The following is a 24125-nucleotide window of genomic DNA, read 5'->3' on the forward strand; positions in this document are numbered from 1 at the left end:
GGCTGTGAGGGACCCAGTGCCACCTTACCTCACTGTCCGCGGCGGCACATCCCCTCGAGTCCCCTCACTATCATCTCACACCCCCTCAAACTGTCTCCAACACCATCTTCCCTCAGGGGCTCACGAGGGATGTACCGCCATCTCCCCTCACGGTCCCCTCACACGGTCATGACGACCCCACCGCCGCGGGCGGCATTTGAGTGGGCTGGGTTCGACACGGCCGGGTTCACCTCGGCTCGGCGACGCTCGGCCGGGTTGGGCCGGTCCTGCATCCCCGGGCGGGGCGGTTTCGTTGCAGGCCCGGGGCGGGCAGCGCTTCTCGCTCCCTCCCTCCGTCCCTCCCTCCTTTCCCGTGACCTCAGTTCCTGGCGGAGCACGGCTCCACCGCGCCTCGGGTCCGCTGTGCTCCCGCGGGGCCTGCTCGCCCCCGCGCCCGGCCATGGCGCGCTGAGAGTCACGGAGCCGCCAGCCCGGGGTCGGCCGGGGCAGCCGGCAGGACGGAGCCGGCAGGACGGAGCGGACCCGGCGGGCGGGACGGCGCTCGGCCTGTGCCGGGCGGGCGCGGCGGGCGGCGGCTGGCGGAGGCGCCATGGAGCCGGCGGAGGTGAAGGACCGCATCCTGGAGAACATCTCCCTCTCCGTCAAGAAGGTGGGAGCGGGAGCTCGGCGGGGGCTGCGGATAGCGACCCTCGGTACTGGAAGGACTAGGCCTGGGGAACCCCTGGGCCGGGGCTGGGGGGGGTTGGGGACAGCCCTAGGACAGCTCTTTACTCCGGAGTGTAGGCCGGTGCTGTGCTGTGGTGGCTGTGTTGTGGACAGCCCTGGGGACCCCGCTGTGCTGGGCCTGGCCACAGCTCTGGGACTCCTTACTGTCTTGTGGTTGAGGTGGGGCTGTTGGCCTGGGGAGAAATCCAGGACAGCCCTGGGGACTCCCCTCTGCCCAGGAGTGCTGGTGGGGACTGAGTCTGCAGAGGTGCAGGGCTGGAGGACATTCCTGGGGACCCTCCATACGCCCACCATTGCCATGGCTGCAGGGTTGAAAGATGGGTCCGTATGGACCTCCTGCCTGAGACATGGGGCTGGAGGACAATCCACACCCAGGAAACATCTCAGGGATACTGATGAACTCAGGGACAAGAGTGTGGGGTCAAGGGCACCCAGCATCCCCTTTGCCAGAAATAGACTTTTGGAGATGTCCTTGGAGACCCCCTATGCTGAGGGTGTGTGGTTGGACACAGCCCTTCTGGTGGTGTGGGTGGCACATCTGGGGTGTGGAGCCACCCTGCCAAAGGGGCACTGCCAGGGTCACCCCAGGACCCTCTGTCTTAGCTGGTTGGGATATACTGGGATTGTCCTGCCCGGTGTCCCCCTTTTCAAAGGACTGGGGGAAGCGTTTTTTCTGAGGCTCTATTCAGAAGGGATTTGGAGTCCAGCTTAAAACCATCTTTCTAGAAGTTCTGCCTCCAGCCATGCATGTCCTGTGGCGGACACCAGGTAGAGGAGCAGGACATGGGACGTTCTCCCCACGGACACAGGGGACACACGGTTCATTCCTGTGCCCTCAAAACAGGGCTCTGAACTTATGTCCCCTCACTTTCTCCTTGCCCCTCGTTTCTCCTCGGATGGTTCCTTAAAGCCCACAGTGGTGGTGGAAACATCCATGAGCCAGCACAGAGAGGACGAGGATGCTGAAATCTTTTGGAAGGCCAAAGGAATGAGTTACAAGGACTGGAAGTTTTGGTTTGGCCCATATGTGAGCTCCAGCCAAGTTTGAAAAAGAACCCCTGCTCCATTTGAGGAGGCAACAGGAGTTTCATTTGCGTTTTTCCCAAGTTTTGGGGGAAAGGCTGTCTGGACTTGCTGTTGTTTCTCCAATTGTTGGGTTTCCTCTGCCTTATGGAATAGGAGTTTTTCTGTGCTCTGCTGTGTGTCCTGACACAGATTCATCCATGAAAACTTGTTTTATGAAGACCAGCGGGAGTGAATTCCTGGTGCTATTAAGAAAGGGATGCCTGGATACTGCCTCTGGAGTGTAGGATGGATGTGCAAACCTCTCTTCGCTTTTTTCTCCCGTGGATGACCCTGATCTCTGGTCTCTTGCCTTTTTGTCATCTAAAAATTAAGGATAATCTTATATTTATCTGGAAATCAGTGGATGTTCAGTCTGCTCTGAGCCCTGTCACAATGCTCTACAATTCTTCTGCCTCAGTTTCCCTGTATATATAAGGAATACAACTTTCCACACAGGATTGGTTGGACGTGATTTGTTTGCATTCAGAAAATCCTTGGAAGATTACATTTGGAAATGCTAAAAAATCAACATAATGTTTATTTAAATTACTGTTGTGATTGAAGAGGACTCTTCAGCTCCAGCTCTGCCAACAACCTTGACCTGCCTGATCCCTGGCAACTCATGTCTTGGTCCAGCAGTGAAAATTTTGTGATTTTTTTTTAATCCTGCCTCTTCATTCTTGTTCTGAGCAAAATGGGAAGTGTAGGAGCTTACTTCAGGCTGATGGATTAATTTCTACCACCCGAGTGAAACCAAACTCAGGCCATGGTGAAATCCCACCCTGCTTTTTTACCCCCAGGATGCAGTTCTCCTTCCTCAGGGAAATCACTATGGAGCTGCTAATTTTTCCCAGTGCTTAACTCTCCCACTTCAGCCTGAAATCCCTGGTCCTCTTTTTCCCTGTGAATGGCAAGAGTAAAGTAATAGGTGAAGGAAACAAGTGGCTTTGTGCTGGGAAATCCTACTCATCCCTTATCCGTGTCCTGAGTAACTCCTTGGCACTGAAACTGTGTCATGGGACTTAGAGGCATTTTCCAAGCATCCTGCCTCCGATTTCAAAAGCTTCCTCACAGTGTGCGTTACTCACTCCTTACTTTCACCACCAGTCCAAGTGTGGAATGGAGGATTTGGATGTGTCTGTGGTGGTGGAGGGGGGGTTCTTCTCTCAGCTGCAGACCCAAAGAGGAGGAAACAAAGCCTTATTTTCATGGAGTTACCCTGTGCTTGGCAGCCTCAGACAGGGAAGGAGAGAAGCAGCAGCACAGCCCTGGGAACAGTTTTGCACTCAGGGCTGTGACTGTACCTGGCTGTGTTTTCAGATTTTACCAGGTGCTGCTGGATTTTAGGGACAGAGGATCAGAGCACAAGCAGTGGATGAATTCTGTACAAATCCACAGCAAAAAAATACTTTGATTTCAAGCAAATCCCTCAAACCTCAGTGAACAAGACCATTTCTCTTATTTTCCTGGAAAGACAATGAGGGATGGAGCACAGATGCAAAAGTGGCTTAGAGAGGTAATTCCAACCTGTGGGGTTCTCTGTGTTGTTCCCAGGTACCAGGGGGAGATCAGTGGTACCTCTGCAGTGGATTTCAGAGGTGTGAGGTTGGAGGTGTGAAGTCAGGCCTTCACTGAAAAAAAGTGAGGCAAAACAGCTAACTTTGACAAAATAGGCTTCTCCAGCCAGAGAGATGTCAAGAGGTTTCTGCTCTTGATGGCTTCAGGAGAGACTGGGAAAGCTTAGCACTGGGGAGCTGGGTCCCTGCTTCAGTTCCAAGGGAACTTGAAGTATGGTTTTGATTTCCCATCTACAGCTTGTTCTCTGTGTCCTCCCTGAGAGCTGTAAATTAATTCACAAGGTGATGCATTCTGCACACATGGACAGTGTTACTTCCTTCTTGTGACCATTTATTTTCCCTTTTCCCACTCAGTTCCCCTTCTGCTAAGAGGGCTGTGCTCCAGCTCAAATTACTGCACAAATTGATGCCTAACCCTCGTTTTTTTTTTGTGAGGATTTAGGGCTTTATTGGGGCAGAAGGCTGGGGATGGGCATGCTATGGCTCAGTGTGCAGGCTCTTGTTCACTCAAGTGCTTGTTTGCTTCTAAGAGATGCTGCTGTGTGTTGAGGCAGTGGGATGAGAGCAGCTTCCTGGTGCTTCCCAGGTGGACTCTAAACATACCAGAAATGCCAACAACTTCAAATCCATCCTTGGCCAAGCAATTCCTGGTAGCCAGGAGCTGTCACGGGTTCCCTGGTCCATTAAGCTGGTGGTTTGTGTTCTTTTGGGTTTCCCTGAATATTCCCTGGGTTTAGGAGGCGTTTAGTGCTCTCATACCTGGGATTAGGTGGTGAAAATGCAAAGTCCTAAAATAGTGTTATTGTTGACAATTCTAGGAGCTGAATATATAATCAGAAAAGAGGTTAGAATTCCAGATTTTGGGATTCCTCTCTGGTTTTCAGGCCATTCTGCTGGCTTTGAAGGACACACATTGCCATGAACTCTGGAGCAGCTGATCCTTGGTGCATGTCAATCAGCTGGAGCAGTGGTTTTTGCTGATGTTGCAGTTCTTGCCAAAAGCTCTGGCTCTGTTCCTCTGACTTTGGGAAGGTTTCCACTGCCTTCACAGCAAGTTAATGCTGAGCCTTTGCTGCCTGTCTCTGGGTTGGATTTTTAGCCCTGTACCTCTGAATGCCTTTGCAGTCTCCTGTGCTGCTGAGCTCTGCCTTGTGACATCTCTGCTTCTCCTGCATGGAGAGGGAGGGTGGGTTTGGGCATGGCATAATGCTCCTGTGTCCTGGAGAGGAGCAGGGAGTGCTGGAGTGGAGCATCCCTACTCAAATCACGTAGGGAATGTGCTCATCTCTGCCTGACTGGATTTATTTAGCCCAACTGCTGTGGCACGGAGGCAGCAGCTCTGGAGTTGTGAAAGCAGCCAAAGTCTTCCCTTCTGCTCCCTTTTGAGAGGCACCTCTCTGGCTCAAAGGCCACAGGGGTTCTATCTCTGCCAGGGTGTTTCTTCTCGTTCACTCACATCTCCAGGCCACATCTGTTACTGCTGCAGGGACAGCATTAAGAGGGTAGCCCTGCATCTTCCTTTGCCACGTATACCAGGTTTGCCAGCTGCCAAAAGCCTGTAGGTGAAGGTAGCAGCAATCTCATGGAACTCCCGAGTTGTCCATGAAGACAAGGTCACTCAGGTGCATTTAACAAGTCCACAGATGTGTTTTGGTGGGCTTCCAAGGGCTTTGTCCCTGTGGTGCTGTGGTTCTTCTCTCATCACAGCTGTGTATTGCTTGGGTTGCTTGAGTATTTCAAGGTTTATCTCTTTAGAAATTCCTCTTGCCTGATCCCAGTGATCAGGAAACTTCCCTACCTGGCCATCCAGGAGCCACTCTGGTAGTCACACTCACACCACCACAGGTCTGGTGATGATCCAGGGTTCATCATCCACAATTTCAAGGGGATTAGGTTCTGCAGGTGCCTAAACTCATGTTTGTCCTCTGTAACACCCAAAATCAGTTCTGGAGCTGAAGGTGGACAAGGCTGTGATAACATTTGGGGCCTTAAAATATCCCATTTGTTCTCTTCCCTCTAACACAAAGCATTTTGTTTGGGAGAGCAGCCAGTTTAGGAGGGTGAATTTGGCTGTGGTTTTCCCAAGGAGCTAAAGGAAAGCCTCCAAGCCTCTCTGCCTCTGATTGCACAATTTTGGTGGCTGTTGAGTGATTTCAGCTTTCCCCACTTCTGGTGAACTGGTCCAAGAGGTGTAACAGTTGAGCACGGGCGGGAGGCCGTGGGCAGTGGGGAGGTACTCAGTACCTGGTGTGTGAGGGAGCCGCAGCTCCCTGGGAGAGCAGCACCTTGATTGCTTCTAGAGTGTTTGCCCCTGGACTTGGGGTTTTTTTCCCCATAAAATCTGTTTTTTCTATTATGCTGAGCATGTGTCCATCCCACCTGCCTTTGGATAGCTCAGGGACCCTGTTCCACTGCAGCCAATTCTGAGCCCAGCTCCTGCTGTGCTCACTGTGACAGAGGAACAGGATGTGCTCTAAAAATTCCCACTGGAAAAAATCCTATCCTTGTCTGAGCCACATGTGGGTCCAGCCTGCTGCAAGCTTTGCTGCTTAGAAATAGTGAAGGAAAGCCCCAGAAAAGTCTTGTGAGGTGTGAGCTGAGAAGTGTATGTGTCCCAGGAGGTGACAGTCTTGTTGGCATTGGATTGGGAATGCTTCAAAGCTCAGTGTTTCCAGCAAGGAGCAACTTTGCTGTGGGTTTCAGCTTCACCTGTTTCGGGCTTCTGTCTCTCCACATCTCCAGGATGCTCCAGTGGCACTCGTGGTGCCTTCCAGGTGCTGATGCTCTGAATGTGCCTGGTGTGTTTTTTTCTGGAAAAAGCCCCAAGATCCAGGTGATGTGCACAAAGTGGGAAGCTGGGCGCTGAGGCTGGTGCTGGTTTGTGAGGAGTGTTGAGTCAGACCATGTGTGTGACCTCCAAAATATCCTGCTAGATCTGGGGTTTTAGGGTTTTGTGTTGTACAAGTGTATGAGAGAGACTAGCACCCCTGCCATGACATTCAGCCTGTTTTTATGGATGGTATGGAAAACTAGTTTTCCAGGCACAGGAGTTCAGCCCTTAATTTATCTATTTGTCATTGAATGTCTGTACCCTCTGAGCAGGTGTGAAAGTGACAGTTCTGAGGTGTCTGTCCTGGCCCTTCCCACTGCATCTTCCCCTGGCACTGAATTGCCATCACTTGGTACAAGGTCAGTTGCTCTTTCTTGTGCTCCCTGGAGCTCCAGGATTGCTCCTGAGGGTGCTCATCTCTTCCAGCTGAGGAAAAACCCTCATCTCAGTCCATGTGCTGTGGGTGGGAATGAGGGCTTTGGAGCACCTCTCCCCTCTCCCATCCCAGCTAAGGAGCTGAGGAATGCAAAGGGTGTTTGTTGTTCTTTCGCCATGTTTGTCCTGCCAGGGAAATACCAAGCAGAGTGAGTGAAATGGAATTGATGTTGGAAAGCTGCTGGTGAAACATCTGCAGGGCAGATTTACAGAGGGGAGATGTGGACTCAGTTGGGTTGTGGCCAGGCTTGAACAGGTCAGGAGACTATTTCAGTATCTAATGAATTCTTAGAATTACTGAAGGGATTTCAAAGCCACCACAAGAATTACTTGATTTGGTAATGAGCTTTCCAGAACAGCTCTCTGATTATTTGTTGGCTTCCCTTGCAACACAGGAGCTCTGCAGATCAGCCTGGAAAGCTTCACACTCACTGAGAACCATTGCAATTAATAGGTTATAAAAGTGTGCAAGGAAGAGCCTCTCGCATGTATGTCAGCATGGGGTAGGGTGTGTCACTGCTAGAAAAATGAACTTGTGATTGATAAACAGCAATTAAATCCTCCTCCTCCTCCTCCTCCTCAGTGGGGACAAGGTGTGAGTGTTTCCCAGTGCTAGCCAGACCTCTTTTCCCCCTGGACAAACACCCTTCCGCTCCAGGCTCTCCCAGGTGTGTTCAGTCTGTGGCTGGGCTGTTGTGGCCCTCTCCCTGGGCAGGTTCTGTCCCACGAGCCCTGGTACTCAGACCTGGTCGGGGCTGCTTAGTGATCCTGGTGGATGGATGGCCAGGATGCCTTCTGCATGCCAGCAGTGCTTATTTTGGCCTCAGGAATATCTATAAATAGCCTTGGGTCAGGGCTCCAGGCATTGCTGTGCCACTCACAACTCCTCCATCCAAGCCAGCCTTCAGCCCTTCCTTCTGGATTTGGGGCGCAGAGCTGATGAGGGAAAGAGCATCTCTCCGGAAACCCAGGGATGGTGTTTTTAACCCAATTACTTGCCTCCTTCCTGATCTCCCTGGCTGCAGCCCAGCTCACTGCCCAGCTGTGTCAAGGAGCTGCTTTGTGGATGCCTCATGAAGTTTGGTCATCACCTCCCAGACAAGTCTGACTGTGGAGGTTAGAGAGGGTGGTTCAATTATCCCTGTGTGTTTTATAATGACTTACAGGAGACTCCATATAAACACTCCATAAAATGCCATTTTTGGGGGCAGTGCCACATCACTCCTGCCATCACCATGCTCAGGGGCAGGTGCTAGGATCATCCCTCATGATGCTTGTGGTCATAATTCCTACAAATTTGTAGCTAGGCATTGGATCTTTGAAAGATGGCACAGCTGGATTTTGTTTCCCAATTGGGAAAGCTGTTTCATCCTAAGTTTTCTCCATGTGTCTTCACTCTTCTTTCCAAGCCAGAAACACCTCCCCAACAGCTTTTGCAAGTCTTTCCCCACCCTGGCTGGAAGGATGACTCCACCCAGGAGATCCTGAGGCTTGATGTGTCTTGTTTCCTCCCTGGACAGGGTGGTTGGGCAGGGATTCACCTGGCTGATCTCTTTTGGGAACTGTGCTCCAGTGAGCCATGCCTGCCCTTGGCTGGGTGCTGGAATCCTTTGGCTGTGTTTATTTTGGAGGGATGCTGGGAATGGCACTATCCCTGAATGCAGCACTGTGTGGGGATGTGGTGGCACATCTCAGTGGGAGTGAGCCCTTGTGGCTTCCCTGTGACCCTCAGATCCTGAAAGGCCATGCCTCTCAGTTCCAGAATCCCAATCCCAAACTGATGAGTGCACGTTTCCGCCCACTGGGCTGGTGTGACCCCATGACTCTGAGTAAAGCACAGTTGCATCAGCTCATCCTCTGGCCCGCGACGTGCCGCAGGGATGGGGTTGAGCTCTTTGGGGTTGGTTTGCTCTGGGTATGGTCATGGGGCCAGGTTTTCCAGCAGCCTCTCCAGGAAGGGGAATGCGGGGGGAGCTGTTTTTTGTGCGTAGCAGGAGGCTCAGTGCTCCTTGCAGAGCAGCTAGAAGGGACACCAACCCTTAGTGTAACATAGAGTGAGCCCTTTAAAACCTAAACCCCTTCCTGGAGGAGGAAGACTGGGCTTTTCCAAGGAAGAGAAATCCATTTTTCAGATGGAGACAGCCACCATTTGCTAATAGTTTGCACCCTTGGATGACAGGAGGGGGTCGATCCAGGGAGAGGGATGGGAGCTGTGCGCTGGCTGCAGGAAGGAGCATGACAAAGTTCTGAGTTATTTTGGGGGAAAGGAGGAAAAAAAAAAGAGGAAATATATCTACTTCCTCATCTCTTTTGCTGCCCAGGCTTGGAGTGTCTCTGTCACGAGGAATTCCTCCAGTTAGAGGTACAGACAGGCTCCAAGTTCCCTCCACATTGACCTGCTCAAGCTGTGTCTCCTTTCAGTGGTGAGCTAATGAAATGCCTGATTTATTCTTGTTCCCCCCAGCTCTCCCCCACAGCTGCATTTCCCCAATCCATCACAGAGCCTGCAGAAACACCCAGAACCTCCTCCAAGGGTGCCTCAGCTCCCTGCAGAGCCCACAGTCTGGCTGGGACAAGCTGGGAATTTCTACCTTCAAATTCTGGCTCATGTCCTATGAGAGCTTTGCTTCTGCCTCAATTTTCCCAAAATTGGGATGTCATAATGAAGTCCAGCTCTTTGAGATCATCCCCATGATTCCATCTATCCATCACCTGAGGGATATGGCTCTACATTATAGGTCTGTTTCTTCCTCTGGTGTCCTTGCTTCAGCTTCAAACTCTGGCTGCAAGTACCTTCTGAAATTTTTCTTAAATAGTGGGATTTAAGGGCATTTTCCTCTCTGCTTCAGTCTGGGCTGCCTATGAATAGTGGGAGTCTTCTGGAAAAGAAGATTTCTTCCCAAAAATGGATAGGAGCTGTTGAGCTGAAATGCACCAGGTCTCACCTGGGTGTTGTGAAAGCCCCTGTGGATCTCTGGAACACCCACAGGTGCCTCTGCAAACACCACCTCCTTGTGTATCTGCTTCCCCAGGGGATTCACCTGCTGGGACAGGGACAGGCAGAGCAGAGCTGTGCCATCAGACAGGGGAGCTCTGGCTGCGATTCTCCAGGCTCAGCAGGTTTTTCTCACGAAGAGCTGGGACGAGGTCCATGCCGGAACATGCCTGGCTCTCCCATCTTACCTAAGAGCTCCAGAAGGATTCAAGGTCTTCAGGCCAGGAGGGTGTTGGACCTTGATATGTTTATACTCTTTAAGAGTTATTGTGACCAGTTCCAGGGGCCCTGAGGTACACTCTGACCCCTGGGTAACTTCACATCAAGACTGGATGATTTTTCTAAAAGGAGTTTCTTTTGTAATAATTCTGGAGGAGAAACCTGTTTTGAGGGACAGGTCGGATTTGACAAACACCATAATGTCAAGTTTTTGGGTTTTACTTGTCTGTCATCCAGTGAGGTTTGGCAAAGACATGTCAGGTAACTAAAATAACATTTATATTGTCTATAATATTGTTGTGGCTCAGCTGAGCTGTTCTTTCTTGTTACCAGCAAACAGCCCTGGCCTGTCCAGCTGAGATTACATCCCAGGAGAGTACTCTCCCTGCCTAGATGCCGAGGATGTGTGAGACAGGACCTAAATAGATCCATAAGCTCTAGGGGCAGGAGGAGGCCTGTGGGTCAGCTGAGAGGGAATATAGGATTTGAGTGCTATGGGATTTCTAGGATTTCTAGCAAAACCAAGGAGAGGCCTCATCCATGTCAGAGCCAGAAACAGAGCAGAGCTAGGGTTTATTTCTGCTCTGAACCACTTTGTGGTGGCTGCAGAGGAACCACCAGACCCCTGGTCTGGTAGTGTTGGCTGGGAGGGAAGAGGCTGCTCACCACTGGAGAACTTGGCTGTGCAGCCACCACGGCACTGCTGGGCTGTGAGACGTGGGGACAGTGGGCAAGGTTCCTGCCTGTAGTTACTGCCTTTAGGGTCCTCTCAAAACCATCAGCTACTCCCCATAAGTAAAACCTGTAATGGGGTTTAGTGACCTGAGAGATCACAAAAAACTGTTTAATGCTGGATATGAGTGTTTTGGCACCTCCACCTCGTGGGCTGGAGAAGGGCATTCCAACCATCCCATCTCTTCTTTTTGCAGCTGCAGAGCTACTTTGCTGCCTGTGAAGATGAGACACCAGCTATCAGAAACCACGACAAGGTCCTGCAGCGGCTCTGTGAACACCTGGACCATGCTCTGCTCTATGGGTGAGTCTGGAGCCTGCCTCTGGGGTGCTGTTTTTCCTCACGTAAAAAGCCTGGTGTGGAGCCTCAGCATGGGGAAAGCATCTAGGCAGGGATTAGGGTGGAGATAATGAAGCTTTTACTAAATTTTCCTCTGGGATTTTTCATCCTCCAGACTGCAAGATCTTTCCTCAGGGTACTGGGTGCTGGTGGTTCACTTCACACGCCGGGAAGCCATAAAACAGATCGAAGTGCTGCAGCATGTGGCCACCAACCTGGGACGCAGTGAGTATTCACAGTGTCCCAGTTCTAAGTTTGGGGACACCTGGGGAGGCCCAGGTTGTGCTGAGGAGTTCGGGCTGCTGCTGGATTGAGGGAGCCATTGAAATCCAGGTTGCAGGCAAAGGAATTGCAGAATCATTAAAGTTGGAAATAAGATCATCAAGTCCTACCATTAGCCCAGCACTGCCATGTCCACCACTAAAGTGCCACATCCACACGTAGTTTGAACATTTCCAGGGATGGCGATTCCACCACTTCCCTGGGCAGCCTGTGCCAAGGAGGTGGGAGTCCTGCCATGGCTGCGTGAGATCTCTGGAAATAATGTCACTGTGCCTCAGGGTCGTGTGCTGAGGTGTATCCCAGCTTCTGCTGCCCTGAGACCCAAGGGGCTGTGCCCTCAGGAAGTGTTCCAGACAGATGGGAGTCCTGCAGGGCTGTGGCCTTGAGAAGGATTCCTGGAAGATGGGAGCATCCCCTCTCACCCACATCTTGCTGTAGCAGTCGTGCATGATTCTGCATTTTCCCTGCTCCGAGTTGTCCATAGCAGATGTTTGGGACCATCGAGGCCACTTTTGATGCAGGACCATTCCCAGATCCTCTGTGCCTGCTTATCCAAATACCTGCCATGTCCTGGGCCTGCACTGGTGAGAGCAAGCTGAGCGCAGACTCTACTGTCACCTCCATATGCACCAGAATTTGTGTCAAATCTCACCTGCGCTGATTCACAGCATTTCTCCCTCTGCCTCTCCTGGCATTTCTGTCAGGGCTCCCATCTTGCTAGAGACACAAAGTTGTGTGGCTTCTTTTTCACCTGTCTCCCACCAATTTTACTCCAAATCATGGATCTCTCACTGGCATTCCAGCCCCACCCAGATTTCCCTCATAGCTGTTCTCCTCAAATGATACGAATGAATGATCTGAGGGGTTTTAACTAATTCGTGACTGTTTCTAGGCATGTGTCACTTCTCAGGTGTTTCCAGGTAAATCTCTCTGCTGCTCTGTTTCCAGGCCGGGCCTGGCTGTACCTTGCCCTCAACGAAAATTCCTTGGAGAGCTACTTGAGATTGTTCCAGGAGAACCTCAGCCTGCTGCACAAGTACTATGTCAAGTGAGTATCCCAGCTGTTTCTCCTTTGGGCAACATGTGACATCCCTCCTTGCCAGAAGCCAGCCTGAATTTGCCAGTGGGGGACAAGCAGTTGACCAGGGTTTGATTTTTTTCCTTGTGGGATTTATGTGGTTAATTTAAAGGTCCTGCATGTGAATGCACTGTCCCCTTATCTCTATGAGACCATGCAAGCTTTACTTCTAGTTCCTGCTTTTTCTCTGCAGTCCCCTTTATGTTTCTCCATGATTTTCAAGGAGCTGCTGAGCTCCTGTCCAGGCACCCAGCTTTGCTGGACACTTGGAAATGTGACTAGCTCAGTTTGGGGACAGCACATAGTGGCTGCCCACAGAGGCAAGGAGTGGGCTGACAGCTCTGGGGCCAATCTGTGGCAGCTCGGAGACACCCCCCAAAAAACAGAAGGGCCCTTGAAGCTGTTCCTCCTCTTTCCACATCTGGAAAGCTCTTTTGTTCCTCCCTGTGGCAGGAACGCTCTGGTCCGCAGTCATGATCATCTGACCTTGTTCTTAACACTGGTGTCTGGACTGGAGTTCATCCGCTTTGACTTGGACCTGGTGAGTGTTTGATCTGTTCTCCTGGCTCTGGGAGAGTGGGACTGTGGAGCAGGGGAAGTCCAGGGTGGGACAGATCCCACTGCTTGGTCCAAGGTGGACCTTCCTGTTGACCTTCAGCTGTAAACATAACGCTGATGATTTTGGGAAAGACTTTTAAGTCTTTGGGGATCCAATAATGGGATTTATTCCTGTTGCTCAGTTCTTCACTGTTTGGAGGAGGAACAAGGCAGCTGCAGGGCAGATTGATGGGGATAAAGGAGCTGAGCTCTGCAAGTGTGGTATGAAACCCTGGTGTCCCTCCAGAAAACACAAATCCAGTGGATAACCCTTGGCAAAACCACTGGGTTTCCTCTGAGATGGACACTGAGAAGGGACCTTCAAGGGACAGTCCCACTGTTTTGATGGGGTGGCATTTCCCCCCAGCTGTGCCAGTAATAGTGACTGGATCCTGACTCTCACTTCATTCCCTACCCTTCAGGATGCTCCATACCTGGATCTGGCCCCCTACATGCCAGATTACTACAAGCCTCAGTACCTGCTGGACTTCGAGGAGCGCCTGCCCAGCTCTGTGCATGGCTCTGACAGCCTCTCCCTCAACTCCTTCAACTCTGTCACCTCCACCAACCTGGAATGGGACGACAGTGCCATTGCTCCATCCAGTGAGGGTCAGTGGTTTTGGGGACAGTGTAGGCAGGGCTGTGCTCCTCCCATATCCCCTTCAGATAAGGAAGCAGATTTTAGAGCAGCCTGGGACAGTGGAAAGTGTCGCTGCCCATGGCAGGGGATGCAATTAGGTCAACTTTAAGGTCCCTTCCAACCCAAACTATTCTGTACTGATTCTATGCCTCGGACTGGGAAAGAAGGACTTTCCCTGCAGGCACCCCAGGCCACATTCCCATCCTGGGGGTTTTAGCAAGAGCTGGAGGAATCTCACCACAGAGTGAAAGTTGTGTCTGTGTCTGAATATGGCTTCCAGGTCAGCAAGGGAGGTTTATAACTGTTTATTTCACAGTCCAGAGACCCACATGTGCTGGCCCTGGTGGGGAGTAATTTCCAGTAGTTTCCTGTTTGTTCTCTGTGTCTGCAGCCTGGGAGAAAGACAGCCAGTGGTCTCAAAGATGTAGGTTTTTCCTCTTGATACATCTTGAGCAGTCTGATAAATTGTTCTACTCAACCCATTATCCCTTTGGAGAGGCTGGATGTTGTTCCTGATGAACTGGGCAGACACAGCTCCATGAACCTGCTGCAGCCAGAGCAGAAAGCTCCAGTCCTGCACCTGCCACATTCACATGAAACAGCAGCTCTGCTGATGCTGTTCCTAATCCAAAATGCATTGGCCCTGTCCTGGTTTTTATGTCAGTTTGAGCAAAGGGGATTCTGAAATAGAATTGGAATGGAATGAACTGTTATATGGGTGCAGGGAATTTGGGACTGAGCCCACACACAGATGGGTTCCCTCAAGACAAGGGTCACCAGTTGCCTTTTATGAGTGAGACAGAACCTTCAGGTATTAAAGATGCGGAGAAGGGACAGCCTGGGATGGCCATTAGAGTTCTTTTAACAGAGGACTTGGAAGCACAACACTGGTTTGGGCTCACCACATCTGCACTCAGGAAAGGGTTTGATTTTAGGGACTTGCTCATGCCAAATCTCCAGAGTCCCAAGGAAGCTGGAGACAGCATGAGGAGCCTAGAAATAAACATCACAGGAAGAAGGTTCTCTGTCCCCAGAAGTTTGGCATAAGCAGCTGTTGTGCTGCATCCCTGGGTTTGTATTCCTGCTTCTCCCTCAGCAGAGCATGTCTTGTGCCAGACATCTGCTACCTGTCTCCATCACTGGGTCTCCCCAGCCTTCTGGTGGATGGCTGCCTAATGCTCGAGAGAAGAGGGCTTTGGAGTAGAGATTCAGGGGATTTTGGAGATGGATTTTGGGTTTGGCATCCTCCCAGCCTATTCCATGTGTCCAGGCAGTGGCTGTGCTCTATGTCTCAGTCTCCCCGTGCACAGAGGGGTTTGGTGTTGAAGTAGGAATGCTGGACTAGGACCCAGGAGGGCAGGAATTGCTGCTGTTCCTCTGGTGTGGAGGAATTTAACTTTTCCCTGTAACTTGCCCTGCTCATCATTTCAACTGGAGCATGTCTCTACCCTGAGAGTGTAGGTGGAACTGGGAAATGTAGGATCAGAGGACAAGTTTTTCTCTTAAATCAGATCCCTGGTTTTGCAAACATTCATGAGTCAAACATCACAGTATCTATGGGAGGTAAGTGTGAAGTAGGGAAACTGAAGCACAGAGAGATTAAATTGCTTCCCAGAGAGGATCAAGCCTTAGGTGACACTGTTTATCTGGTTTATCTTCTCAGCAGCTTGAATAGTGGGGCCTTCACCCTTCCCTGGTCCCTTTGTAGCTCCCACAACATGGTTGTTCCAGAAGGAACAACCATTAGTGCAGCTGGTTTCCATTCACATCCACATTCCCTATTCTCTCATGTGTTTCAAATACCAGTGGATGATTGTTTTGTTTCACCCCATTCCCATCTCCCTCTCCAAATCCCCTTCACACTCTTCCCTCTCCCCACTTCCCTCTCCACTACTGTATTTCTAATCCTGAGTTTTATCCCTCATTTTTGTAGATTATGATTTTGGAGATGTCTTTCCAGCAATGCAGACCATGCCCAGCAGAGACTGGGAAGGTGGGACACGCTCATCTTTTACAGCATTTTGATTTTCTCTCTGCATTGCTGCCCCCTGAGCTTGCTGCATGTTCCCATGTTTGTTTCTTTAACAACCAACTGCCCTGTCCCGATGGAATTCTGTACAGGCCCAAAATGTGGGATGTGCCAGCTGCCCTCATGCCATGGATTTCCTCTTTGGGGTAAAGCACACAGGGTGTTGATTGAAAAACTGATCCACCATCACTGGTTTCCTGAAAGCCCTGGAAAGCAGCTGCACTAATTCTGCTGCCTTTAATTTTGGGCATTTTGCGGTGATTAATTTGGGGTGTTTTGTTTTCCCTGGATCATCTTGTCCTGTGTCAAAACTTCCCATGAAGCCACAATATCCATCACATGGCCATGCTCAGTTTTGGTCACTATATGTGTTATTGTTATTGATTTTACCACTTTTTAAACCCATTTACCAGCCACCTCTGGCCTTTATGGCCAAGAGCACTTGCTCAATTTAAAGGAATCTGTTCTTCCTCCTGTGCATATCCTCCACTTGGAGCAGCATCCTCTCTGCTTCACCCCCAGAGGACACACCCACACTTAATGCTTTGCAGCTCAAAGCTGGATGGAGCCTTATGGTACTACCTGAATATTTGGGCAAATCTGCCTGAATTCCATGTTGATTGCTCTCAGGTTCTAACACGCTCCCTCTTACCTTCCTTCTTACCCCACTTGCAGGGATGTCACTGAGGTGGTTTAACGTGTCCCTGGAGGTTACAAACCACATTTCCAAACCCAAGGTGCAGCAAACAGCTCCAGTGTGGGTGTTGGGTGGAGGCTGAAGCCCAGGGGTGCTGGGGTAAGGCAGATCCCTCTGGATTTGAGGATGTAAAACCTGATTAACTTCCCAGGTAGAGCTCACACTCTCCCTGCTCTGAGGCTGCTTTTTCAGTGGGAACAAAGTGGAATTCTGGAATCATCCAGCAAAAACTGCCTGAATTAGAGTTTTACAAGAGGTTTCAGTTCCCTCCTCAAATCCAACACCCCAAGTCAGTCTCCCAGGGCTGTGGTTCTCTTCCCAAGGGGTCTTTTTAGCTGGCTATGGAAAGGAATCACAGAATCATGGAACGGTTTGGATTGGAAGGGACCTTAAAGATCATCTCATTCCAATCCCTTGTCATGGGCAGGGACACCTTCCACCTGACCAGAAACGGGGCGGGAGAAGAGGAAAGCATGGATAACTTTCCTTTAACCATCATTTTGGATGGATAATAGTTAATATGTATGTATGAGCATGATTCCTGCAGCCCTTCTCCACTGCTCTTTTTCCCTCTGAAGACTAACATAGGCCCAGCTGTTTGTGCTCCGTGCTGTCTGTGCCGCCTGGTGTCCTTGGACCCCCGTGAATGCTATGTCCCCTCCCCAGCACACTCCAGCCCCACATGTGTCTCATGTGAGCAGAGGAGAGCAGCCAGCCTCATCAGGGTCGCTGCTCCATGGGCTGGTTCTGTGTCTGCCCTTCCAGCTGAGCAAGCACCTTCCCACGCCTGTGGCAGGGCAGGAGCAGCAGTCTCGTTGCTCGTTGCCAAGACCCCTCAGACTCTTCCCACAGACAGCACCTCTGCTCCTCCATGCAGCTGCTGGCTCCTGGGTGACTGAGCTGCTGTGTTCAGAAATTCTCTGAGCTGCAGAGGGGGTGCAGGGTCTCACACTGGCCTCCCTGTCCCTCCTTGCCAGGAGCTGCTGACATTGCCAGTGGCATGGTGCCCACACAGCACCCTGAGCCCCCAGTGTGTGGCTTGGCTTCATCTGGCTCCATCCAGGAGCCCAAGCCAGCACTGATCTGCTGTCCCCACCTTGTCCCTGCAGATGGAGACCTGACAGATACGCTCAGCTGCCCACGCTCCAATGCCTCAGAGGCCAATGGCAGCAGGGCTGCAGCCAGGAGCCCCACACAGCGCCACAACCCCTTCAACGAGGACAAGGCTGAGGCGCCGTCCTCCACCAACACCACGCCGGTGCACGCGGCTTCCCGGGACAAGGCAGAGGCCACCCCTGAAGGAACGGACCAGTCCGAGAGCTGCACGGAGCTGGAGGTCATCAGGTAGGGACAGAGCTGCTGGCCTCAGAAGGGATGGCAGATGTTGAGGATGAGTCACCTCTTCTATTCCAGCGAGAACAGTCTTGGCTGGGTCCTTTAGGCTGATTCCACATCACCCTCTTTCCCTGCCAGTGTGTGTCAAAGGGCTCAGAGTAATCCATGAGGGTTTATTTGGAGCTCTCTTCAGCTGGTGGCAACTTTGCAGCAGCTCTCTGGGGTTTGGATCTTCTCTCCCATCCTGTCCCTCCTCCTGTTTCTCAGGGAGCTGTGGTCAGACCTGTTGTGGGAGATGCCTCTGCAGAGCTCCTGGCTGGTGTTTGGGTGTTTGACTCCTGCAGGGGAGATCCCCAAGGGATCCCTCAGAGCCCTCAATGCAGACAAAGAGCTCAGGGCTCTGTCTGCTCACACCCAACGATGGGGACTCCCCAAACCTGCCCAGCAGGGCTGTGCTTAGTTCTTATGCCAAGTTTTCCCAGGGAAGGAGTAGAGCTGGGTGTTACACATCATCCCACATGGGAGACACAGGGAAGGGAAGCACTGGGCTTGCTTTCCAGATGGGGTGACCTGGCAGCAGTTTGGGTGCTGTGGGTGCCAGAACACTTCTGCAGCACGGTGTGCCTCAACCTGCATCTCCCTCTTCTGGTAGGTGGGGACACGGCATTCCTACCTCTAGAAACCTCCTTCCTTCCCAGCCTCTTGATCTCAACCAGGGATTTCTCCCAGGTCTCTTCAGCTCCACAACCATTCGTGATCCTTTTACAGCTGAAAGCAAGCCCAAAGTGCTGTATGAGCAGTGACACACCTCTTTTTGGGATAGGTAGGAAAAAGTGTCCATAACTTGTCTCATGAAAACTGACACAGAGATGGCGGCTCCACATGGCTGCACATTGAGCAATGTTCTTGATAGACAGATTCCTCTGCAATAGGGAAGATTGCAAAGGAATGTTGCTAGGAAAGGGTTGCAGAGTCTAAACAAGCACAGTGGGTGACGTTCTTCTCTCTCACAGGTTAGCCAAGAAGAAGAAGACGGGCAAGAAGAAGAAGGTGAAGCCTGAGGAGGCTGTGAACAACCCAGCGCCCGAGGCCAGCGGGGACAGTGGCGTCAACGGGCTGAGCGACAGGGAAGAGCCGCCGAGGGCTAGGGAAGGGGACAGGGAGGAGCTGCCGAAGGACGGGGGTCCTGCTGCCCCGGGCGGGCCGGAGGAGGATGGGGAGCACACTGCCCTTGGCCCGCTGGCCCTGCGCATCCCCGAGATGAAGGACAGGTCCATGGAGAGTGTGGGGCAGCCTCTGAGCAAGGTCATGGACAGCCTCAATGGGCAGCTGGACCCTGGGGGCTGGAACACCGCCCTGGAGCCCCCCGGGCAGCCCTTTCGGACTGGCACGCCAGGGGAGACCCCGGATGGATCGTCCTCTGGCGACTTTAGCGAGGGGATTTCAGCCCACATGGACTTCTACCGATTTACCGTTGAGAGTCCAAACGCTGCTGCACCAGGTGGTGGCCACCATGACCCTCCAGGGCCTGGCCAACCGCTACATGTTTCTGGTAGCCCTGAGACTCCTGAAGAAGAAGAAGAAAGCAGAGGAGGAGAAGCAGTTGGAGGAGTAAAGGAGTCTGAATGGGCGAGTGATGAACCTCAAACTAGCCAGACAGAACCCACCAACCCGCAGGCTTTCTGTGAGCCCAAGAAGGAGCAGCCCAGCCCTTACCTGAGCAGCGCTGAGGACTCTGGGGTGGAGGAAGGGCAGGGCAGCCCCTTGGAGCTGACCCATCCCTCTGAGTTCAGGTGAGGATGGGTTTGCTCAGCAGGGAGATCATCTTCAAAATAATCTTGAGTTCAAGTTGATGCTTTTCCCTTTGTCCTCGGTTTGTGGGGCAAAGCCCATCCTTCTCCAGGATGAAGAGGAGGCACAAAGGGTCAGGAAGAGAAGGTCTTGGGGAGCTAACAAGTGGCCAAATTGTGGACATGTCCAACAAGGAAGGGGATTGCCCTTCCTGGACTCAACATCCATGTCCATCCTCTGCTGTCTCTCTCCACAGGGTGGATAACAACCATCTCCTCCTGCTGATGATCCATGTTTTTCGGGAGAACGAGGAGCAGTTGTTCAGGGTAAGGGGTCTCCATCAATCAAAGGATCAGCTCTGTGCCTGCATCAGCCCAGGGCTGAGAGCTCCTTTTTTTCCATGCAGATGATCCGAATGAGCACAGGACACATGGAAGGGAACCTGCAGCTGATCTACGTCCTGCTGACAGATTGCTACATATACCTGATCCGGAAAGGTATCTCATCCTTACAGCCTCTGAGCTCTGTGGCAAGGAGGAAGGCTCCGTCCACGGCTTGTCCGTGGATTAGGCCATAATTGCCTTCACTGTATGTTCCCTTGAGTCCCATGGTCACAGTAGGGAGCTCAGATGGACTTGTTCCCCTGAGAGCCCTAGGACATGTGTCCCATGACTCTGTGCTGCCTGGGACATGGCTTGGTTTGCAGGTACATCACTGTTGCTGCAGAGGGGGTCCTGTGCCCCCCTTCACGTGGCTCTCTGTGTCTGTGCCAGGGGCAGCGGAGAAGCCATACATGGTGGAGGAGGCCGTGTCTTACAACGAGCTGGATTACATCTCGGTGAGCCTGTCCAGGGTGGGCAGCCCAGGGGAGCTGGAGGCGAGTGGGGGGGTGGGTCAGTTCTCACCTGTCCAGGGGTGAAAGTGCCAGGAGCATCACAGTGGGGCATGTTTGTGTCCATGGGGAGTGTTCTGAGCAGTGAAGCTTTGAAACTCAGAGAGTTGGCAGTGATGCCCCTTCCAATGCCACCTCTGTGGGTGCCCACCTTGCTCATGTCTTTGCATGGGCAGCGGAGTGACCATTGACCCTCTCCCTGGGGCCAGAAGCCTGCTCAGCCCTTCTCTGTTGCCCCTCAACCCAGGCCTGGCTTCCCTAACCATTGCTGTGTGGCACAGGTTGGGCTTGATCAGCAGACGGTGACGCTGGTGTGCACCAATCGGAGGAAGCAGTTCCTGCTTGACACTGCCGACGTGGCTCTCACCGAGTGAGTGGGGAACTGGAGCATGGAACTCTGGAATTCTTGGACTTAAGGACAGTGGGAGACTCTGGAGACAGCTCTTCATGACAGTCCTGCCACCTGTGAGGGGCTTGGGGGTCAGTTCAATGCCACTGGCTGAACCCAGCTGATAGCTGGAAATGCCTCAGGCATGAATACAACCAAAGTATCTTCCCTGGATAAATTGTCACCCCATCCCTCAATATAAGCTTTAGGGCTTTGGGCAGTGCAGACCACGTGTCACTTCTGTCACTTGGGATGAGCAGAGATGAGCTCTTGAGTTTCAAGGTATGTCCCCAGGTCTGTGTGTGTGCTGGGAGCTTGGGTTCGTGACCATCAGGTCATACTGAGATCTGTGCTGGAACCCCCTCCCAGTGTGAGCTGTGTCCTTTCTGGAGTTCAGACTTTGCAGCCTCCCATCACCTTTGGTCTGTAGGTTGATTTTGTGACTCTTTGGCCTGGAAGACCAGAGGCCCATGCTTAAGGGGAGCCCTTTAGGCACCAGAGTGTTTGAGGGAGATGAGGGGCTGTTTGCCCCAGTCTTGTCAGAGATCTCTGCCTCCCTCTCAGATTCTTCATGGTCTCCTTGAAGTCAGCCATGATCAAAGGGTGCCGGGAGCCTCCTTATCCCAGTATCCTCACAGATGCCACCATGGAGAAACTGGCACTTGCCAAGTTTGTGGCGCAGGAGTCCAAGTGTGAGGTGAGTTTAGATATCACCACCATCACTGCAGGTAACAAAAGCTCAAAGGAGACTCCCTTGACTTCTCCTGGTTCTTACAGGCCTGCAACGTGGTTGTGCGTTTCTATGGCCTCGTTCATTGGGAAGACCCCATGGATGAGGCACTGGGACCCGGCAGCAGCAGCTACTCCTCTGCAGAAAATGCTATCACCAAGGATGGCATCCTGCACTATAAGGCAGGCACCTCCTACCTGGGCAAGGAGCAGTGGAAGCCCTGCTTCGTGGTGCTCAGGTGGGGACTTGGGCTGTGGGTCAGGGCTGGGGTCAGACAAGGCTCTTGGAAGAAGGTGCTGGGAGCAGTTTGCTGCCCCAGAGCTGCTTGGGAGGTGGAGAGGACTCATCTTCCCACCTGAAGGGGCCAAGCCACCAGTTTGGTGGCTAAAGCTGCTGTCTGCCCAGCAGCAGGAATGTGACCCCATGGGGCTGCATGGGTGGAGGGCAGGGCAGGGTTGGCTGTGGGACCACAGGCAGAGGATACCACTGCTGCAGTGACTCCAGTTACCTCCTCTCTCATCTTCTGAAATGGCAGCAACGGGATCTTGTACCAGTACCCAGATCGGACGGATGTCATCCCTCTGCTCTCCATCAACATGGGGTAAGTGGCTGGTAGGACATGGCACCCAGACTCGATGGGGATCTGGGGATTAGGAGCTATTTGGGATGTCCAGGGAGGGGTTTTAGGCTGGATGACGACCTGTTGCAGGAGTCCTGGCTGCTCCTGCCTGGGGGCAGGTGCCCATTAGTTTTGGCTCCAGTGCATGCCACTTGAAATGAGTTCATGTCCTTCCTTGGGTGAGGCTTTGGCCTCTGAGGGATGGGTGATGCATCCCTCCAAGAGCCCTGCTGGCAGACCCACTGTGCTCAACTCCAGCAATGCTGCAATATGAACAGCTTGGAGATGGTCCTTGGAGCAATCCCAGGGGATGTCACGGATGGGAAATGAGTGTTGGGAGCAGGGGTGAGGTGCTGCCCAGGGAGGGCACTCAGAAGCTGTTTTCACCTCGTGCTGGCCCATCCATCCTGCTTATCTCCATCCTCCCCCTCTCTCCCAGCGGCGAGCAGTGCGGGGGATGCCGGCGTTCCAACACCACCGACCGGCCCCACTCCTTCCAGGTGATCCTGACAGACCGGCCCTCCCTGGAGCTGAGTGCTGACAACGAGGAGGACATGGCAGACTGGATGCAGTACTTCTGCCAGGCTGTCTCCAAAGGGGTGAGCTGGAGACAGGCCTCAAGCATGGGTGCTTTGGCCCTCTGCTTTGCCCATAGCCCCTTAGGCTCTGCCGAAAGGAGCAGGAATGTCTGACAGGATGGCGCAGGCAGCTTTATCCTGAGCCAGGAGGGTTTCCCCACGGGGCACCCCATGGAGATGGGGGCTCCACCATGCCAGGTTTTATCCCCCCTTGCCCACCCCACACAGGTGATCCCCCAGGGTGTTGCCCCCACGCCATGCGTTCCCTGCTGCCTGGTGCTGACAGATGAGAAGGCTTTCACATGCCACGAGGACTGCCAGACCAGCTTCTTCCGCTCGCTAGGCACTGCGGAGCTGACGGATGTCACCGCTGTCTCCACAGAGGCTGGCAAGGAGTACTGTATCCTGGTGAGTCCAGAGCTTAGGGACCTGCTGGCCTGGGGCTGGGCAAGCACCTAGTGCTGACACCTGGCCTCTCTCTTGGTGTTCAGGAGTTTGCTCAGGGCAGCAAGGAGTTCCTACCCCCCTGGATCCTTTATTTTAGTTGCACTATGGAACTGGAGAGATTTCTATCAGCACTGAACGTTGTGTGGAGGAACATCTACCAGGTGAGCATGTCGGGCTGCCTCACCTGCAGAGGGATGAATTTGTCCCTGTAGAATGAATCCAGCTTTACCATAAAGGGTAGGAGAGCCAGGGAGCTCCTCTGGGTCCATATAATCACAGTATGTAGGATTTAGAGCCTGGTAAGACAAGCCATGAGCATCCAGTGCTGGTGAGGGAGTGGGAGGAATGTGGGTCAGCCCTACTGTCACCATATCCATGACACAGGCAGCTTCCCCATGTGGATTTGAGGTGGTTTTACAGTGGGGGGGAGAAGTGACTGTTATCTGTTCCCCTCCTGACACCCCACAGCTGTGTTTCAGGTTGATCTCCAGCACAAGGCCATTCTGGATGCTGCTGTGAAGAAGAAATGTGAGGATGCCCAGAGCCTCATTGACAGCGCCTGGCAGCGCAGCGACAGCCTCTGCCGGGGCCGGGCCGAGCGAGACCCCTGGTGTTAACCCCGGCCAGAGGAGGACAGCCCACGGGAGCCCATTTTTGGGGATCAGGGCCTGTATCTGGCCAACTGGCACCCCAAACCCTCCTGTCATCGCTTGGTCCCCACCAGGGCCACACCTGCAGCCTGGACCCCATGCTCTCCACCAAGCCAGGGACATCTGGCGTGGTTTGGGAAGCAGCCAGATGCTTTACCACCTGCGCCTTCCTCTTTGTCAAGCTGCCACAGGGCAAATAATTTGCCTTTCACAGAATAATATCCCAGTAGTAGTGAGGGAGAGGGTGGGAGCAGGGTGGGCTGGGACAAGCATCCCCATTCTGGTGGGGAGCAGGGCTGAGGACTTGTTCATTTTCTGACAGGGTCAGGGTGAGGCAGGAACACTCAATCATTACTGTGCATGTTTTCTTGCTCATACAATCACCGAGGACAGCACTGCTCCGCTTCCTTCTGGAGAGCTCCAGGGCCTCCAGCCACCACTGAACCACTCTCA

At 52.6% G+C, this 24125-nt stretch overlaps 1 protein-coding gene across 3 annotated transcripts; it reads left to right on the plus strand.

Moving 5' to 3' along the window:
• Positions 1–408: 408 nt before the first annotated feature.
• PLEKHM2 (pleckstrin homology and RUN domain containing M2) lies at positions 409–23905 on the plus strand. Of its 3 annotated transcripts, none has more exons than XM_062507777.1 (20): positions 409–649; positions 10777–10883; positions 11035–11144; positions 12150–12249; positions 12733–12820; positions 13299–13485; positions 15450–15509; positions 17352–17586; positions 18591–19370; positions 19625–19694; positions 19775–19865; positions 20142–20206; positions 20542–20630; positions 21213–21345; positions 21426–21616; positions 21914–21979; positions 22437–22596; positions 22804–22983; positions 23067–23183; positions 23502–23905. In XM_062507777.1, the coding sequence occupies exons 1-20, from the start codon at positions 590–592 to the stop codon at positions 23637–23639; spliced, it is 3027 nt and encodes a 1008-aa protein (XP_062363761.1). In that variant the 5' UTR covers positions 409–589; the 3' UTR covers positions 23640–23905. The 3 variants fall into 3 exon arrangements, with proteins under 3 accessions (XP_062363761.1, XP_062363762.1, XP_062363763.1); XM_062507778.1 differs by having other exon boundaries at positions 23120–23183; positions 23502–23638; XM_062507779.1 differs by lacking the exons at positions 409–649; positions 10777–10883; positions 11035–11144; positions 12150–12249 and adding an exon at positions 13020–13098 and having other exon boundaries at positions 12769–12820.
• Positions 23906–24125: the final 220 nt, after the last annotated feature.

Source organism: Cinclus cinclus, chromosome 23 (assembly GCF_963662255.1).
Source record: "Cinclus cinclus chromosome 23, bCinCin1.1, whole genome shotgun sequence".
Classification (NCBI taxonomy): Eukaryota; Metazoa; Chordata; class Aves; order Passeriformes; family Cinclidae; genus Cinclus; species Cinclus cinclus.

What these genes read in the sequence shown, in the direction of transcription:
- PLEKHM2 (XM_062507777.1), top strand. Translation starts at nt 590, where the DNA reads ATGGAGCCGGCGGAGGTGAAGGACCGCATCCTGGAGAACATCTCCCTC. An exon ending in CTGCACAAGTACTATGTCAA is followed by an intron (nt 12,250 to 12,732) that starts GTGAGTATCCCA and finishes TCCCTGTGGCAG; the next exon opens with GAACGCTCTGGTCCGCAGTC. An exon ending in GCCCAGCAGAGACTGGGAAG is followed by an intron (nt 15,510 to 17,351) that starts GTGGGACACGCT and finishes TTGTCCCTGCAG; the next exon opens with ATGGAGACCTGACAGATACG.